This window comes from Chaetura pelagica, unplaced genomic scaffold (genome assembly GCF_000747805.2).
Source record: "Chaetura pelagica isolate M959 unplaced genomic scaffold, ChaPel_1.0 scaffold356, whole genome shotgun sequence".
NCBI classification, from domain to species: Eukaryota; Metazoa; Chordata; class Aves; order Apodiformes; family Apodidae; genus Chaetura; species Chaetura pelagica.
In genome coordinates this window covers 10,242,094-10,261,320 of record NW_009953964.1, presented here as the reverse complement: position 1 = coordinate 10,261,320, position 19,227 = coordinate 10,242,094, and the positions used below count along the sequence as shown (strand labels likewise).

At 44.6% G+C, this 19,227-nt stretch overlaps 1 protein-coding gene across 1 annotated transcript; it reads left to right on the top strand.

The window, feature by feature from the left end:
- Positions 1-787: 787 nt before the first annotated feature.
- LOC104392616 (neuropeptide Y receptor type 2-like) lies at positions 788-1,951 on the top strand. The gene has a single exon (XM_010002044.1). The coding sequence runs from the start codon at positions 788-790 to the stop codon at positions 1,949-1,951; it is 1,164 nt and encodes a 387-aa protein (XP_010000346.1).
- The last annotated feature ends 17,276 nt before the right edge of the window (positions 1,952-19,227 follow it).

Genomic DNA, 19,227 nt, shown 5'->3' with positions numbered 1-19,227 from the left:
TACCAGGGTTCTGAAGCAGGGAGTACTGGTCACACTGGGTTGAGTTGTGTGGTGGCATCACTAGCAGGAGCAGTGGTGGACACTCATGCAGAGATAGGATGACAGATACTGTCACCCAGAGAGGTGAGAAATAAAAAACTGGGTGCACAATCTGGAAATAAATTGTTATGGGGAGGTGGAGAAAAACATTTTGAATCTGAGAGCGCCCTGTTGTTTTTCTCCTTTCCTGATTCTTGAACAGTTAGGACTCAGGGCATTTTTGTAGGCAAGTAAATTTTATCAAAGATGACTGACACCATCATCAATTTCTTCTGTCAGCCCCAAGAGGTCCAAAATCTTTGGTTTGTTTGAAGCAACTTCCCTGTTTTGCAAAGTCTAGCCTGAAGAGCAGGAGAGGCTTTGTGCAAAGGGGGTCCATGAGCAGGAGGTCTTTTCAGGACCTATCAGTCCGGCCTTGGTTGGTTGAGGGCTTTTTCCTGTTCAATTCAAATAAATGAAATCTCAGAAACTTGTGTGAAAAGTTGCATTTTCCTCTGACCTTTCCTTGGGAAACTGGCATTCAGCTGACCATAGGCTCTAACAGGAGAGGTAAGAGAGATGAAAGGTCATTCAGTGTGAGGAAGGATGGGAGGTATGGGAGAAGGAAGGAGGATGCCACTGGTGCTGCTGTTTAGCCCCAAATGCCATGTAGGACATGCCCTTTGAGCCTTGATTCTTGCAGATGCTCTGCTGTCTCGTGTTCTCAGTTCTGTCATGTCTGACTCCTTCTCCTCCTCTCACACCAGGCATGGGACCTTTGGAGGAAGCCAACAGCACCCTCACCATGGAGAAGACAGCATTAGATGAGAAGCTGCCACAGGGCTGGCATGCCAAAGACTTGGTCACTCCTAGCCAGGATCTCTCCGGGTCTCACAGTGTTATGATGGACAGCACCAAGATCCTGGGGGTCCAAGTTGTTCTGATTGCTGCCTACTCCCTCATCATTCTGCTGGGCTTCATTGGCAACTCTTTGGTCATCTACATCATCGTGAAGTACAAGACCATGAGGACTGTCACCAACTTTTTCATAGCTAACCTGGCCCTGGCAGATCTGATGGTGGACACGCTCTGTCTGCCTTTCACCCTAGTGTACACACTGCTGGACGAGTGGAAATTTGGAGCTGTTCTTTGCCATCTGGTCCCTTATGCTCAAGCTCTGAGTGTCCATGTGTCCATTCTCACCCTAACTGTGATTGCCCTGGATAGGTACCGGTGTATTGTTTTCCACCTGGACAGCAGGATTTCCAAGAGGCTCAGCTTCACCATCATAGCTGTCACGTGGCTGGCAGCAGCTGTCCTGGCAAGTCCTCTGGCCATCTTCAGAGAGTACCGGTACGAGGAAATCCCATCCATCAACCTCAAAATGGCTGTTTGCTCAGAAAAATGGCCTTCTGGTAACAACAGAGATGCCACTATCTACAGCCTGTCCATGCTCCTCCTGCAGTATGTTTTGCCTCTTGCAATTATTTCTTATGCCTACACCAGGATCTGGTTCAAGCTGAAAAATCATGTCAGTCCCACTTCAAGCAATGAGAACCAGTGCCGGAGGACGAAGACAACCAAAATGCTAGTGGTGGTAGTCGTGGTATTTGCAGTGTGTTGGCTCCCCTTCCACATATTCCAGCTTGCCATTGATCTTGATCTGGTTCTTAACTTCCATGACTACAAACTTCTCTACACTGTCTTCCATGTGGTGGCCATGTGCTCTACCTTTGTCAACCCCCTGCTTTATGGATGGATGAACAAGAACTACAGGAATGGCTTCCTCATGTTCTTCCGTTGCCAGAACAAGCCAGAAAGCATCCACACTGAAGGCTCAGTTAGAGGCAGGTCCTACATCTTCAGGGCAAACACCCTAAATGGGAGCATCAAACAGACTTCTGGCCAGGAACCACTGCCCACAGAGGTTTAGGACTGGAACACCCACCTCCAGGACTGAGGCTGACTGAGCCCAGATGTGTTCCTGGGTGAATGCCTTTTTATGGTGGGACATTGTGTTGCCAAAACATTATAGCTACCACAGCCATCTAGAGATACCCTCCTGTATCTTTCAAAACAATAAATCTGGTGTATTTCTGTCTGACCAAACAAATTTTTCCTTCTTCTGCTTTCAAGTTATACATGCAGAAGCACAAAACATCCCACACAGAGGAGACTTCCATCTAGCCAGCAAAATATGCCCTTTTTGCTATTTTCATTTGCCAGAGTGGGTTGCTCAACCTTTCACCCCCTGACATACTGCACATTACAAATGTGGAGCCTTCATTGTGTGTGCTTGTTCATCTGTACATGTCCTACCCAAAAGCCCTAATGATCCATCTGTAGCAAATGCCCCCAAGGTGGGGGGAGACCTCCACACGAGCTGGTTAGTGCCACTGCTCCACAGGCCTGGGGAGGGAAGGGGCTGGTGCAGGTCAAAGCTGGGCAACCCCTGGTACCATGTGCATGAATCTGCCTTTGCAACCCATGGGATGAGCTCTCCTTCTCAGAAAGCCCAGGAGGTAGTAGTGACACTGCTCACCAGTTTCCAAGTGCCAAAGCAAGGCTTTGGGAACATGTAATTAGCCTGGGAGTTGGTGAGCCAGTGCCCTGGATTTAGCAAGAAGGAGAGAAAGCAGAGGAGCAGATTGGAAGGAGCTGAGGCAGCTGATCAAGAGAACTTAAGCTGAACCTAGGGCATTGGCAGAGGTGATCTCCTCCAGACCCTAAGATGTGGCTTCTGCCATGCAATAACTTGGCAGGTGCCAGCATGACTAGAGAAGCAAAACTGCCAAAGGCACCATTCTCTAGGGTGATGAGAGAGATTTAAAGTTTTATTCTTTCAGGGGTTGGAGGTAGTATGGGTCTTTACATGGCTGCTTCAAAAGACAGAAGTAACCTGCTTGCAGAGTTGTCACAGATGTGATGTCTTCTGGCAGAAGAAGACAGAGACAAAGGAAGATGCATTCTTTTAAACCAAACTATATGTTCTTCTCCCTAAGGCTGTGTCAGCTGGGGAGCATATTTTTAGCTCTGCCATCAAAGGAGGCTTGATTGCTACTGTGATCTCAGCATCGTCATTGGTGTCATCTCTAAAAGTCAGTGTTCATCAGATTGGAAAGTAACTCCCAGATGCAGGAAAGAGATTCAACAGACCTCATTAAAGATTAAAAGTAAAGCAATACTTTGATTTGTAGATCTTCACTGGAACAAGGACAAGAGGTAAGAGGACTTGCAGTATTGAGTACACCAGCCTGGATCAGGCTGCTGGGCTGTCACATCTGGAGTCCTCAAGAGATGAATTATCAAAGGCCTTATTTGAAGATCTGGCCCTCATGCCTCCTCCCTGGCTTGACCTGCCTCTGGCCCTTGTTCTCCAGCTCAGCTTCTGACTGCCACACTAGATTTTAATCTCTCTGTTTACTTCTGCTCTCTGATGCTCTGCTTCATTTTCTTAAATGTACAAGAACATGGTCTCTGATTCCTTCCTGAGAGACATCACTGCCAGAGCGCCCACTGACCACACTCCATCTTGGGGGCATGGGTGTGCTGATGCCTAATAACTTCACCAGCACCTGATTCAGGAGATCACAGCTTGTTTTTTTTCAGGGAGTTTCAGGATCTATGAAGATCCTGTCAGGAAGTCCCTGATGTTCCAATAAAAGGGTAATTGGCTCCTCAGAGGCCAAGACTTGATGGGAGAACCAAGACACAAGGAAACTTTCCCCTTAAGAAGTACCATGGACATGATGGTGGGAGTTTGCTATTTCATCCTGACAGAAGGAGAGTGTTCTCCTCTACTGCACTCATAAATTCTGTCCCTACCTAATGAACTGGTCATTTCTACAATCCACCCTCCCAGGGAACTCTCCCTATGTTTCCATCAAACTCCAAGATACAAGGAAATGCTTGTTTCAAAAGCAGTTTAAATAAGTGGGAGAAATTAAACTATTACCAATAAACACTTCAGAAAGTGATTTAACACTCAATAATATATGTCAGAGTAAAAGAACACATTCAGCAACGCAAGCTTGGAATCCAATCACACTGCCAGCTGAGATGGATGAGGAGCTAAATTGCTCTTCTAGGGGCCTTGCCAAAGGTTTTGTCCTGTGACACCACACATGGTATCTGACTGCATAGCAAAGCAGATAATGACATTATGAATGACTGTTTAAATTTCAATCCAGACTTTGAAACTAAAAATGGATAAATAAATAAATAGATGCCAGATCTTCCAAAAATGAATCCTGGCAATGGCATTTATAGGACAGAGGGATTTTTATGCTGGAGCAAACTGAGAAGGAGAAACTATTTACTTGAAGTGTAGCAGTAAAGTTCTGTTTGCTTTATTTAATACACTTGTGAAGCTTTACTGATGGATTTCTGCCTGTGATCTTGCTGCTTTTTCCTTCCCATTGGAAAAAGTTACAACTTTCCTCACTCACTGCAGGCAGGGAAATCAGCTCTCACTTGTGTACACATGTCCCAGTGGAAAACTACGGTAGCTCTACTGTGCGAAAGTGGCCCTTGTGTCCACTGCCAATCAGAACAAGACAAGGTGGAGAGCATGGAAGCAGAGCTTCTCATCAGACCTTGGTTTGAGCAAATAAATAGCGTGTTAGAGACTGTCATGGCTGCATAGAAGAAAGGGAGTAATTTGTTTCCATAAGATTGAAATCTGTCGGAGATGAAGGTTCCCCAGATGTTATCACTCCACTAGAGATGGCCTGACTGTCATGATCAGTTCCAATGAAACCAAAGACCGGAGGTAATATAAGTTTTTTAACTATTTAGAACTCAAGACAGGGCATGACCCTACCCTGTTGGTGTTGAGGGCAGATCCTCTAGTGGTTACAGATATTCTTGGTACCAAAGGCATCTTCCCACTGCCTGCTCCTTGCAAAGGTGCATCAGTGACAGCCAAGCCAGGCTCCTCTCTGCAGAGCTGGCCCTGGTGTTATTGATGTGGGATGGAATGACTCATGTCAATGGCACAACAGCTGAGAGGGACAATGGATTTCATTAGAGAGTTAGAAACACGGTGAGAAAACAAAAAATGAACAAGTGTTTCATCAAAGCTTGTCTGGAAGACAGTGCTGTTCCCAGTGACCAAAGGAATTTCCTCTAAGGCTCTTCCTGACTCTTGCTGACATCGTCCTCAAAATGCTGCTTCACTGAACTGGCCCGAGGATATTTCACAGCTTTTAAGAGACAGTTTCTGAATTCCCTGAGAAGCACCCTATTCCTTATGCCAGAACATTCTTTTAGGTCACATCATACAAATCCTGTACTATTAAAAGTACCGTTGAACAGTTCCTAATTGCTAAGGGCTCCCTAGCAGATTATTAAGCCTGAATAGACACCACAGGTGGGGATGACTCTAAGTATCCCCTGCAACCATTAATCACAGCCAGACAGACACAAGAACAGCTGAGATGTGGCAACATCATCATTTAAAACCAGCAACATCAGTAACTGTTTTTCCATATTACAGGCTGCTCCAAGAGCCCTCACAAGTCCCAGAGTCTCTTATCAAACTTCCAGGCCTGATGAAACACACTGACATTTGCAGAGCAAAGGCTGTGCTTTGGACACAGAAGGCAATAGAAATTTTGCCTCTAAACCACTTAAGTTTTCTCTGAAAATCCCTTCCTGTTTGATTTCTAAAGCATAAACGTCTGTAACAACTTCATGCAGGTAAAAAGAGCAAAGGTCTGGACATTTTACTTTTCCCTGTCCCAAGGTATCATGTACAGCCAGCATTTAGATCAATGCAGGGTGAGCTGGGTCCTGCAGTCAGGGCTCTGCTAGAATCAAAGACATGACACACTCCTGTGTATGCCTGTGCTTCATCCTGCTGCTACAAAGGCCAGATCCATCCTCTCGTGGCTCTCTGCCCTGCAGGACCGTGTGGCCTCTGCCATTACCCATTGCAGCCCATGCAAACAGTGTCAGCTGGCACCTGTTTTATTCCACGTGCCCATGAATGTATCTGCAGGAACATTGCTCTGAGCTTTCTACAAAGGTTCTACAGGGAAATCCCTACTGGCCCAGGAAAGCAGCAGTTCCTCTAACATATGCTAACAGGAGAGGGGCTGGAGTGCCATTCTGCTGAAGGAGGTCACAGACAGCTCCTGAGCTTCCCTTGGTATCAGGTGTTAATCCTATCACTGTTGCAGCTAACATGGTATGAAACCAAATTAGTCTTTGTTTGGGCAGGGGCTGTGAAGTTGGTGCTTTCTGTGCATGTGTTTGTCCTTCTGCTGTTACTGTGTGCTTTCACCAGAGTGAATGTGCTGGGTTTTAAGTAAGATCTCAGGATCAACTAACCTAGTGAAAATCAGGATTACTGCAATAATCCAGAAAAAAGAAAGGATTCTGTGTTCATATGGGTGAGTACAACTTGGTCCCTTGCATTTGAAAAAACAGAGCTTTTCCTTCCTTTCAGTTTTCCCTTATCTAGCTTGAGATTCTTCAAGTGCCAAAAATAATATTGCATATAACTGCCAGAATATTTATCTTCTCTTTGAGCTCGTTTCAGGGAAAGGATTTGCTCAGGAGGGCCTAGGAGGGGAAGAAGGCTAGGTTTTTACAGCTCATCGTTATCTCTAGTCTCAGTGTTCTGTCAATTACAAGAGAAATCAGAAAAAAGTCACTCACACACACCGAGGGAGGCAGCAGTTTATCTACAGACAACACAATCTCTATTTAATTTTCTACCCAGACACCCCAGCACCCTTCGCTGAAGTTTTTGTATGTATATGGGGCTGAGTGAGATTGTGGGAGGAAAGCATTTTTTATGCTGCTAATAGCAATACCTCAGTGTCACTCATGATTTATAGCCAGCAAAGAATGCTTTTTCTGGTCTGTGTTCTGCTCAGTGTAATGAGTAGAGAAGGAGTAGTGCAGGTGCCTCATGGAGCTCACAGGAGGAGATCTTCATTAGTTCAAGCCACTCCAGTGTGGTAGCAAGGACTGTGAATATTAGAGGAGAAATATTTTTGTTTATAACCAGCTTATTGAAGTGCACAAGCATGGAGTTGTCACTGTGTCCCTCTGCTAATGTGTCACAAACTTTCAGACACCGTTTGTCTCCAGGATGAACAAACAGCTCAGCTACAAGGTGGTTCTCCTTGGTGCTGCATGGAAGGAAGAAGGAAAACAGACCACAGAACAAAACTTCAAGATGTTAAGAAGAGGATGGGCCCCTGGATGAAATTTTGAGGTTAATGAGGGTCTCTTTGAAAGATGGGGTAGATTGTTGGCTCTCTTGGCATCAGGATGAGTAACATCCAAAGGGGAGTGAACTCTGCCACAGTGAAGGAAGAAAAGAGCCTGTATCAAAATAGAGACAAGAAATAATGGCAAACCTGGATCCATCATATTCAGTATTTTGTCTTAGGTGGAGGCAATAAAAGATACTGTTTAGGGAAAGCATGTTAACTTGGCCACTTCTGTGGTCCACTCCTCTCACAGCCCTAGCAGTAGCCACAGCTGTTGTATTAGAGATGTTAGAGGGGACATCCTTGTGTACAAAATTTAGTATCCATTTGTAGACTTTTTGTTCATGAATTTGTCTAATCCGTTCCCTGACAATTCTCTCTGCTTCCACAGCCTCCTGTGGCACAAGTTCACTGCCGGTGTAAAAAAGTACTTCCTTTTATCCGTTAAACCAAATCCCCTACTGGTTTTAGCAAGTGCCTCTGGTTCTAGCACTGTGGTTCTTGCTGAACAGCAGCTGAACTTACTCTTCAGAAGGCTTACTCACTGCCTTCCTACCTTGATGCTATCCTCCAGCATTCTCCTCTCTGAGCTTAAGTCACATCTCCTAAGGCAGCTTCTTCAGCCCTCGTCATCTTATTTGTTATTTTGTGGACCTCCTCTAGTCCCTCAAATATCACAAGGGTCTGAATTTGGCTCATAATTCCTGTGAAGGAGTGGGATTTATCAGCTTTGTTCCAACTTTGCTTGAGATCAGCCATATGAGGGCTTTCAAGTAGGTGTGAGGGAAGGACACCTCTTGATAAAATGTCAGGCTGCCTCTCCCTGGCTACAGCATTGCTGTATTGTTAATGAAATCTCATTACACTGGTCACTGAGTCAGTTCAGTGAATCATGAAATGCATCCTTAGTTTTGCTTCTGAAGTTGAGAGTCACAAGGGGCAGTCAGTTCCCTACCTCACCTTGAACTCCGTATCCAACAGATTTATCTAGGGGCAAGACTGGAGTAAAATTTATCCTGATACTAGACCAGTGTCATAAAACAGCTTCATCTGTCCATTCTGCAAAACAGAAAAATGAGGAATTGTGCTTTTCAGGAAAAGAGTGATGAGTTTTTGTTACTTGGCAACTGCTGCTCCCACATTTTTCGGAAGAATTTGAGAACATCCTGCACCTCAGAGAAATCAACCAGTTTCGGGGAGGAGGAAGGGAACTGGAAGCACATGCCCAAAACTTTGAGCTGGGAAGATCTACTGGGGCTTGTGGAAGCAAGAAGTGTTTTGCACGTTCCTCAGCTTGTCTCCTCAGTGTGACCATGTGCACCAGTTTCTGGGCTCTGATGGTGAAGCAATCCCTTGTTCTGCCATTTCTGCCTGTCAGAGGCATTTCACGCCACCTCAATGTGCTCTAATCCACCTGCCAGCTGCAATCAGCACCCAGCACGGTTGCATTCCTGTCAGCCAAGATCTGAGCAGCAGAAACAAAAAACCTTCAAAAGGGAAATCAGCAAGAGATCACCACGGGAATACCAGAGACTGAGCCACCAGACCTGAGGGCCTGGTGAATGTTCATGAGATGATAGCAAACCCAGGCAGTGAGGCCAGGATAAAGTTTTACTTGCTTCCTGCCGTGACGCTTGACTTCAGACAGGAATTCAGACATGATTATTAAAACAATAATTTAGGGCTTCAGTTGCTGGGAGCTAATCTCCAAGGTTGAACTCAGCAGACGACTGTGTTAGTAGACCCCAGCTAACAAATTTATGCAGTGGTTCAGCATTTTTGGTCCAGTTTTGTTACTGACAACTTTACTTTGAAATTCCGTTTCTCTTTCCTAGGTTAGATAAAAGAATTGAGTGTTTTCAAAGGGTGGATCTCAACTCTCCAAGACAACCCTGCAGTACACAATTCAACACAGCTAAAACAGCAAAAGGAGCATGGCAAGAACTGCTTGAAATGATCCATTGCTTCAAGGAGTGCAATAAGCTACAGAGGCAAAGATGCCTCACTAAAGCACAGAGTTTGCTGGTCTCTGTAAGGTCTGCCTGGTGCTGCAGTTCTTTGGTGTGTGGAATTCCAATTTGCTTCACATAAAGTCAGTGAGAGTTGGGTCATTAATAGTTGCTTGGATTCCTGGTCTTTGTAATTATGTAATTAAAAGGACATGAGCTAATCTCACTGCAACCCAAGCAGAGAAATGTTCTGGAGTATTTTAGTCAAAAACTAGAAGAATACTGTAAGGAATAATAGTGTAAGGAAACATCATAGGAGTTAAAAGGAAGGGAGTTGGAGCTCCTTAGGCTAAACCATTCCTGACTGCAGGCTATCTCACCTCTTCCAAGGCTTCTGTGATGGAGATTTCATCCACTCCCTCCACAGTCTATTCTGAGCCCTTCCTAATGTCTAACCAATAAATCTCCCTCACCACAATTTATTATTTCTTGTCTCCTGGCAGATAAGATAATAGTTTATTACCTTCTATACTGCACCTTAATGTATTTAAAAGGTATTATCAAGAATCTCTTCCACCCCCTCCAGACTAAACCAAGTCATTTTTTTTTCTGTCCTTCCTCACAAGGCTCATTTGCTGTACCTCCCTTTTCTCTTGCTGCTCTCCTCTGGACTTTCTGTGTTCAACAGCTGGTAGTTTTGCAGGTAAACAAAAGGACTGAAGGAGGTAAAAAGGTTCTGCAGAAACATCAGGTTCTCTGAGCAATCACTGTATACCAGAATGCATAATTGGAACTGCTCTTTTCCAAATGCAGTGACTGCTTCTATGCTATGGCAGGAGACCAGGGTCTTTGTTTCCCTGTCAGCAGAGCTATTTCCATGTTCTGACTCACCAAGGGCTGTTTCTGCATGGGTAAAAGCAGCAGCACTTTGCAGCATTACTCAAGCTCTCATAGGTGACAACACATATGAGGCAAAGGTTTCCCTACAAGTTGCATCAGTCACGTGGAGTTTTGTACCTTGTGGGTGCTGCCAAGTGTGTACAGCTCTGGCTACGCCCAGAGCATATGACCATACGGAAACAGAGACACAAGCAACAGGAGGCCACAATCATCATCTCCAAACTTGCCTTTCCCAAGGAACCTGGTGTCTTGCAAATATGTCTGAATCAACCTCAGGACTATTTCTTGTGCTGCCTGGCAGCTTTCTGCATTCCCCACCCCTGTTGTGAGCACAGCAGTCAGTCCCTTGCACCCCTTCCTTTACAAACAGGCCCAGGCAACCTTCAGGCCGTGTTTGGAGCCCCACTCTTGCATCCAGTGGCACTGCTGGAAGAGGCTGCACTCAGCCCTGCTGAGGTGCCTCAGCAAACAGCTCTGCCAGCAGACCAGCAACACAGGGGCAGTGTTGACTTCACACTGTCCCTGGCATACCCTGTTCAGGGGACCTTTAATTGCTATTTCTTCCGCTTTGCCTTGAAGAACAGCTCTTATATCGTATTTTCTTGTATTGTGAAACAGGATGTAAAATTCTTTTCAGCTCCTTCTCTTTTCCAGCTTTGTCAAATCCTAGATGAGCTGATCTTAAACTGCTGAGCTTTGCTCTCTTCTTCTGTGAAAAAGGGCAAGTGCAGCACCCAGAGGCTTGTAAAACATATTGTATGTGCCAGATGAATAGTGTTACTGCAGCAAAAAGCATCATCATTAAACACTTCTTACAATAATTTTATTTCCATCAGTCATGTATTAAGCAGGCAGGCTCTTGGAAAGAGCTGTTAAATACTCAGAGAAAAGCAAATCTTGAATTCTCAGGGGTAAATATTTATTCCAGATGCTCAAAAAAAGTAATGATTTGTGAATCCAGGTGTGGGAGGGGTTTTAATGGTGACAGTGCCCGGAATTTTTCAGCACCTACTGCTTCCAATGTGGGGTGTGGGTATCAACTGAAGGATGACCACAGGCTTTTCTCCACTGCTCATACGCATTTCTGACTTGCTTGGACAAGAATGTTTCTCAAGGAGTACCAACACAGTTGTTTTCTGTTCCAAGGAAGCTAATTTTAAAAAAGCAATTTTTAGCCAGTTCTTATTGCCTTGTGCTGCTTTGTGCTTCCATCCCTGATGTTTGCTAACATGTGCAATTGGAAAAAGGAGCTTCCTCTGCTGAAACCACTTTGGAAGATGACAAGCTCTGGGCTGCAGCATCACTTAACGGTGTAAAGAGAAGGATGGGGCACCTTGGCTGCAAAGCAAATTTACAACATTGTGTCATTGCCCCAGCCATCAGCAGGACAAAAAATTACATTTAGGAGCAGCGTGGAGGTGACCCTCTGAGGCAGGACATTTATCACAGCCAGATTAGGAAGCTAGAAAGCAACCTGCTGTCATGGCTTTTATGATCATGTCATATCTTCACTAATCTGTGGTCCCTGTTGCATCAATTCTTAGTGGAGATATTTATTTTTTTAACAAAAAGGGCCTTTTTAATAAATAGGGCCTTCCCCTTTTGGCCCTATTTATTGAAGGCTCTCAAAGTGGCTCATGTCCCCCCAGAGGCTGGAGTCTACCCTGGGAAGTGTTTGAAGTGCTCCTTGTGGAATTGTGACTTGCAACTTGTAACAAATATCTTTGCAAGTAGCTCAGTGAGCCACAGATCTAGGAAACCCAGGTTTCCTAATGGGCTTATGCCTGCTGCCTGTCTCTCTGGTGTCTAATCATGTGTCAGCTCACACAGTGGCACTCTTTGCCTGCTATGTTCTGACACAAAACTTTTCAAATGTAGCATCCTGGAGACCTTGAACCCTTTGTTAAATTTTGCTGAAATTCATCAAGTGGTTTATAAGTTAAATGGGGCTTTCTACCCCATTCATGAGTTTTGGAGCCATGGAGCATGGGAGTAATGGGCTTTCTAGGGAACTGATTCTTAGTTATCCCTGACCACAGGACACCCCAAAAGATGTCAGATGTTATGTGAGTGTTTGTAGCCCCATTGTATTTTTTTTTCCTTTTTCCTTAGGGGCTCTTGTGTGTCCCCCCTCCTGGAATTTTTAACCTACTTCTCCATTGTTAAAGACAAATCACCAGTCTGATCTCTGGCTGAGGCTACTCATTAACAAGCACTAACAGGCACAGCACCATCTGCAGAGTCCTGTAAAATAGAAGAGCTGGGGCAGAATGTCCTTGATCCCTCAAGTGCACTTATTACTGTTTTGTCTCTTCATGTTCTGTTTCAAGTCATGGGTCCCCCTTGGATCCTTATAGGTCCATTCCACAGATGAATGGATCCTGCTCTGAGAAGCTGCTTTCATTTCTCAGCATGTTACAGTCTTTTGTTTCAGTCTTCTCATCAGGTCTAGTCGTGCTCCCATGTATTCTGATCATTCTGGTGCCCTGCACCATCTTAGCAGTAGTAAATGAACAATCCTTCCTCACCTGCACACCTTTCACTGTGCTCACTCAAAAACCAGAATGCCAGTTCTGTGGCAAAAATTCTTCAGTTATGCATTCATATGACTGATGAGTTATAAAAGCAAGTGAAAAATCAGGTTTCTAAACAGAATTTCTTATCTCCTTGTTGTTACAGTGGTTGTAGCTCAGTGCAGATTTTATGTTTTCAGTCCAGAGCTGCAGGTTATGCACTCTTTTATCAGTCTGTTTTGATTTAAAAATTCTTATCTCTATTGTACTGTAGGCCTTAGGTTAGCTCAACCTGCTGGATTAATAAACTGCTTCTTGGATGTTTGTAGCCCTTTTGTTAATAGGACTTCTTGAGTTTTATGGGTAGCACAATGCTATCCAGAGCTCATTCCTTCTACCCCCATATGCCTGTGCTAATAAATATGAGATAGATGCCTTCTGGCATTAACAAACAGGTGCAGCCCCTACAGTGCAACCAAGAGATGATTTTGGCTGGGACTTTCCTGGGGAGTATTATCAGAGGAGATTGTATAAACAAGCCAGCACTTGTTAGAAGGAAGCATAGGCATGTGACTTCATTCCTGGATATTATCCTACTTTACAGTCCACAAAACCTCTGTGAGACACTGGAGCTTTGATGGCTGGAGGCAGCTTGACTGCGTCTCTGTATGTGAACTGTGTTGTGAAGGGCCTGATCAGGGACCCCTCCAGTGTGATCATCATGCCAAGTGGTTCTAAGGTATTATATGAAATGAGACCCTGGCACCAAGGTCTGCTTGCCAGAGACTTGCAGACATTTAGAAATAATCTGTCATGCAAGCTGAGCCACAGCTCCAAATTCTTTTAATTCTTACAGTCAACAGGCAACTGTTGAATGTGATAAGGCAAAGGTTTCAGCTCAAAATGGACTAGGGAACAGGGAGGGGAGAGGAGAGAGACAGTAGACAGATAGGTTGGAGGTGCAGATGTTAAAGCTTTGATGTTCTCCCCTTCAGTGCAGCTGAGATTAGCTATTTTGAGCTCAGTGATGGCATTATCATGTTCAAAACAGGAGCTGCTGTTGTTCTTAATGTCACGGTAAAATCATGAACTGTCAGGGTACTTGGTTCTCTACTCAGCTGCTCTGTTTGAAACCAGATTAACACCACAGAGCCCGGGATTGCACCTTTTGTGTTTGACAGTTGTAGCTGCTTTTTGTATTTGAGAAAACTGCCCCCTTGCTGGCGTGGGTGGCACATCAGTACTTGTCACAGAGCTCCAGCTCAGTGTCAGCCACCCACTGACTCTGACGGGGAAGCTGGAGGAGTTATTTCCCAGTCCTACTACCGAAGGTCCAGCATCCTGGTGTACCTCATCTGTGCCACCAGAGAGCAAACCAGAGCCTCCTTGTTGTCATAAAGACTGCAGAGCAGGAGAATGAGCAAGGCTAGAGGGATTCACCTGTACTCTATACATCACACATGAGCTGTACTGACTGGTATCTGAGCTCTGTCCAATACTAAGTGGTTCACATCTCTCCTGTTGTTTATTCACCCACTGTATCTCCAGGAGAAGGTGTGAGTGCAAGAAGTGTCTCGTTCTGGTGGCTAACTTTTGAAAAAATATTACCTTGCAGGAGGTAAGATACCAAAAAAAAAAAAGAGCCTGACTGCTTTGGGACTAGAAATGATTGGAATTTATCATGGCTCCCATGCCCTGAGGGAGCTCATTTTGCAATGCCAACAAGAAGGCTTTACTGTCTTCCACCCAGTCAAGCTTTACCCTTTCTGGCAGACAACCAGCTGTGCCCTGCCAGGAGAGATGTTTTCTTTCACTCCTGGCACTCTGCTGCCTTTTACTGTATGTCCACACTGCAGTGAAAAGTCTGGCCTGTTATTCACCCTATGGCTGTTTTTTTGCTTTTTGGTTCTTTTTTGGTTTTTTTTTTGGTTGGTTTGTTTCTTCACCCCCAAAAAAAAACAAAACCCAAACAAACCAAAGCAAAACAAAACTGACTGTAATGGGGTTAGAATCAAAGATCCGTGTCAACCAGTTAGTGACTTCACTGGGTTTGAGATACCAGTCTGTAGCTATTCCTTTTAATCTCTTTGCATTTCAGTTTTGTCATCATTAAAATGGGGAGTGAGAAGCAGTGTTTACCTGCCTCACATCATGCACCTAATTACTGCTGTCAAGTAGGTTTCACTACTGTTGCTGCTAAAGTGTAATTTTAGAGCTGCAACCCCAAATGCCAAATCTTTGAATAGCTTTTCCTTCATGAACTCCACATACTGAGTCAAGCTTGTCATACTGAACAGGCTCAGCACAAAGGACACTCTCAGGAGGTGATGCCTTCATAAGGGGCAGCTCCTTATGAATGAATGCATTTGTCACTCCATGAAACACTGCACTTCACAAAGGATCCAAGCAAACACATTGCTTTGGGAACAACAGGAAAGACCCAATATGGACTGAAACCATTAACATGTTCATTAAAGAAAGGAGGCAGTTGTCTTGATTGATTTCAGAGAAACGTTACATGCTACTTAACAAAACTGTAATGAAATAAAGCAATATGTTCTGTCAGAGAGAGCAGCACAGCATGAGCACAGGAAAATAATAACACTTCCACAGCTGCAATTGGCAGGAAGGACAGAATCCACAGGCCTTCTGGGGACAGCTCTGTGCTGGCTCTGTCTCCTACTCTCATTCACAACCATGAAGACAATGACTGCCCCCTCGTTGCTGCTCCTGTCAGGGAGCAGAGCTGTCCCTGTGCTGGCTGGCAGCCTGGCTCCCTGCAAGGGGCTGTGGGGTCTGGGCAGCTGACATGACTGTGCCACACAAAGACCATACAGGTCTACATGGACTACACCGTGGAGTTTTTTTTGCAAGCAAATAGAGAACACAACTTACAGATACCAAGAGAAAACTCTGTTTCTTGAGGCAATACCATTTTCTGACTCTCTGGGGAGAAGTCCAGCTAAAACAGGGACCATGACACACTGTTCCTGATGCTCCTGGGGAAAGAAAAATGTTTATTTAAAGAAAACATATTCATAACCCTATAAATTGTTAGACCTAGTCAAGACTCTCTGCCTTTAAAAGCCACAAGCACTGTACTGAACCCTCTCTAACAGACTCTGACAGAGATACAAGGCCTCAGGGAACTTCTTCCCTCCTTTCCCTAGTGGTGAGTTTATTCTTTAAACAGGAAGTCATTTAGCTCCTATTTGTTTATCCTGAAGCAGCTTTTTATATTTGTATTGGGTTTGGGTAGTTGCTGCTATACTGTGCAGCTCTGTGACCAACTGGCAGCAAAGCTGCAGGCCTTTCTTCCTTTGAGCCTTGAGCAGTTCTGCTTCAATTTCACTTTCCAAATCTGAATGAAATTGGAATTTTCAATTTCAAAAGCAAACCCTTTTCCTTTCTCTGCAACACAGACAGAAGGGGAACTCTTGCCTGGCCTCTTCTGTGTGGTTCTTTATTTTACACAAATCTATCACTGGGTTTCTCCTTCATAAACTCTCTAGACAGACATTTTAATTGTGCCTTTTCTCCTGGCTTCCATTATTTCCATCACCTAGCACATAATGCTTTAATACCTCATTTAGTAAAAAATTGTGTAGAGATCAAATTTTACTATAAAATATGAAGGTCACCTCTAAGCCTTGTTCAGAATTGTATTGAAATAACTAGAATAGAGAAGCAATATGAATCATTGCTCCTATTCTTTAGGGAAAAATCTAATAAATGCCTTGAAAATGTTTTATATAACCTTTTGACAGGAACATATTTCTTCTACAGCACAATATGTGATAGTTTGACTATTGTTGAATGGATTTGGTTGGATGGCAACTCAGAAAGCAAAGCAATTTGAAAGCAGTGAGGCGGGTTCTGCTTGATAGTCACAAAAACCCCAAATGCTGCATGTGGCTATTGCAGCCTCATGGAAAAACTGAAATTTTTATGATTCTGGAAGATTAAATTAGAGGTTGGTACAATAACTCTCTCAGTTTAAGTTTGCTTTGGATAAAACAAAAGGATACCTTTTATGCTACCTTTATCAAATATACTTTTGGTCCCTTTTCTTGTTCAATAATTTTGTGCTGTGAGTCACCTGTTCCATAAAGACAATCACATTTAAGAGCCAAATTTTGTTGTTTTGTAACCCCCACCTCCCAGAAACCAGTGTATATAATTTCAAACACTGAAAATGTTAACATTTCTGAGATCCCTGATGTTTGTTCTTGCAAACAGCTCTCAAACATACAAGAATTAATCAGAAATACAACAAATTCCTTTTTGCTTTTTCCACTGGTGCCATTTTAAAAATAGCAACATCTTTACTGCAACATTTCTGAGGGAAAAGAGGGCTCCTTTACCCTTCTACAGGCAGACAGATGCTTCTTCTTTGTCTCCAGTCCTCCGACTGCTGCTCTATCACGCTGCTGCAGTTATTATCAGCACAAAGACCATGGATGGCGTGGTGAAATGGAGCTACAGCAGATGTGTGCAGAGCCACAGAGGAGCTAGCTCAGCATGTCTTCACTCTCCAAAGGAAACCACGACCCCAGTCACCAGCAGAGCATCCTAGCAAATCTCAGGGCAGTTTAAAATGACTTAGGACAAATGAAAACTGTCCCTGGTACTACAGCTGATGTCCCCGTGCCTGCTCTGAAATCCCTGCACGTGTCCTTCACCAAGGACAAGGCTCACAGTAGGTCCTGTTGGGGTTTCAAGCCCTCCACCTCCACTGTGAAAATGACCCCCTGAAGTTCTTGGCAGGGTTTTCCCTCTCACAGCCACACAGCTTGTGTTTCAGGGGCTGGTGTCATGAAAGTCTCTTGGAAACTGGTGCTGTTTGAGGGCTGACACAGGCAAGATGTCAAATCACACTCAGGAAAGATGCCTCAGCCCCACAGTACTCGCCTGACAACTTCATGTGGACTGAATAGAGGAAGGGATTGAATCTGGGAAGGCTTTGCAGACGAGGGAGCTGGATGAAACAAATCATAATCTGCTCCCATTTCTCATCTATTTAAACAGACTCTGAAGCCAGCTCTTCAAAAATAAATGCTGGTACCTGCTGTAGTTCAGTGCGCCTGGCTGTCTTTGGAATTCCTTCAAAGTGGCCCTGGTATTTTATCCGGGAAACGAAGAGGGAGATCCCTGCATAATCACCATCGTTACCTTTCATTTCTTGAGGTAATGATGCATAAAGTGTCCTGGTGAACAGCAGGCACTCCACTGTACCCTTCCTTGGACTCACAATGGATCCTGCTACACAGCAGCTTCCCGGTTCCTCAAAATATTATTACAACACAGTTAAAACAATTTCCATGCTGTTAGTATCATTTTTCTGAGATAAAGCCGGATGTCCATGGAAGAGTCAAAAATGCCCAATTTAGGAAAGACTCTGAGTTCCCAAGGCCCTCAGCAGCCAGCACACCACGATAAACTTCTCCATGAACAACGGGGGAAACACGGCTGCTTTCCATCAAGTTTTTGTCTCTTAACTTATTTTTTTCAGTTGTTCATTAGTCCTGTGAAGCCAATCAGTCTTTTCCCCCTTCTTCCCTCAAACACTTGACTAGGTAATAATTCCAGCAAAATTCTAGTGGTCGTATATTGATCCAGATAAAAATATGGAGCTTCAGAAGAGTAGATGGGCTGGATGAAGCTGTGCAGTGTTTGAAGTAGAGCAGAGTTTGCCACCAATTACTGCACATAAACATTAGCAGAGCACATAAATGGCTGCAGGACTTCAGGAGAATAAATAACTGTTTGCAGATTTAATGCTGGTTGTCATATCACTGCCTTGTCAGTTTTATTAATGACTTACTAGACAAGAGGAGCCCTTTTTTCCCCTCTTCCAAGATCTGGGAAGACACGAGATAGATGTGGTTTACATTGCTCTAAAGTTAGAAGTCATGATGTAAAACACAGAAATAGATATGAATAGAAAAAAAACCCAACCAAATGCATAATATGAAAAACATGTTAAGGCAATAGCTGCACAATATCCTGCCTTCCAGAAGGTTCAGAGGAGGAGAGTTATGGGTCGAGAGCCCTATAGTGCAAGAAAACAATTACTCTGTCATGTATGGAAACTTCCATCCATACAACCATAGGATGGTTTGGGTTGGAAGGGATGCTCAAGCCCATCTTGAAACCCCCTGCATGGGCAGGGACACCTCCCAGCAGCCCAGGCTGCTCCAAGCCCCATCCAACCTGCCCTTCAACACTGCCAGGGAAGGGGTTTCACAGCTTCCCTGGGCAGCCTGGGCCAGGGTCTCACCCCCTCACACTGAAGAATTTCTTCCTAATATGTAAAACAAATCTCCCCTCTTCAAGTTTTAAACCATCACCCCTTGTCCTCTCACTACACGTCCTTGTAAAAAGTGGAGCCTTCTCCTCTCCAGGCTGAACAGGCCCAGCTCCCTCGCCCTGCCTGCACAGATGCCCCAGCCCTTCACCGTCCTCACGGCCGCCCTGAGGCCCCCTCAGGAGCTCCACGTCTTTCTTACGTGGGAGGCTCCAGAACTGGACTCAGCACTTCAAAACCCGGGTGAGAAATGTTGGCTCACACCTGCTGGAGCCCAAGGACCCCGTGAGCGGCCGGCGCGGCTGCCGTGTGGA

Coding starts and splice junctions, on each gene's coding strand:
- LOC104392616 (XM_010002044.1), top strand. CDS start 788: ATGGGACCTTTGGAGGAAGCCAACAGCACCCTCACCATGGAGAAGACA.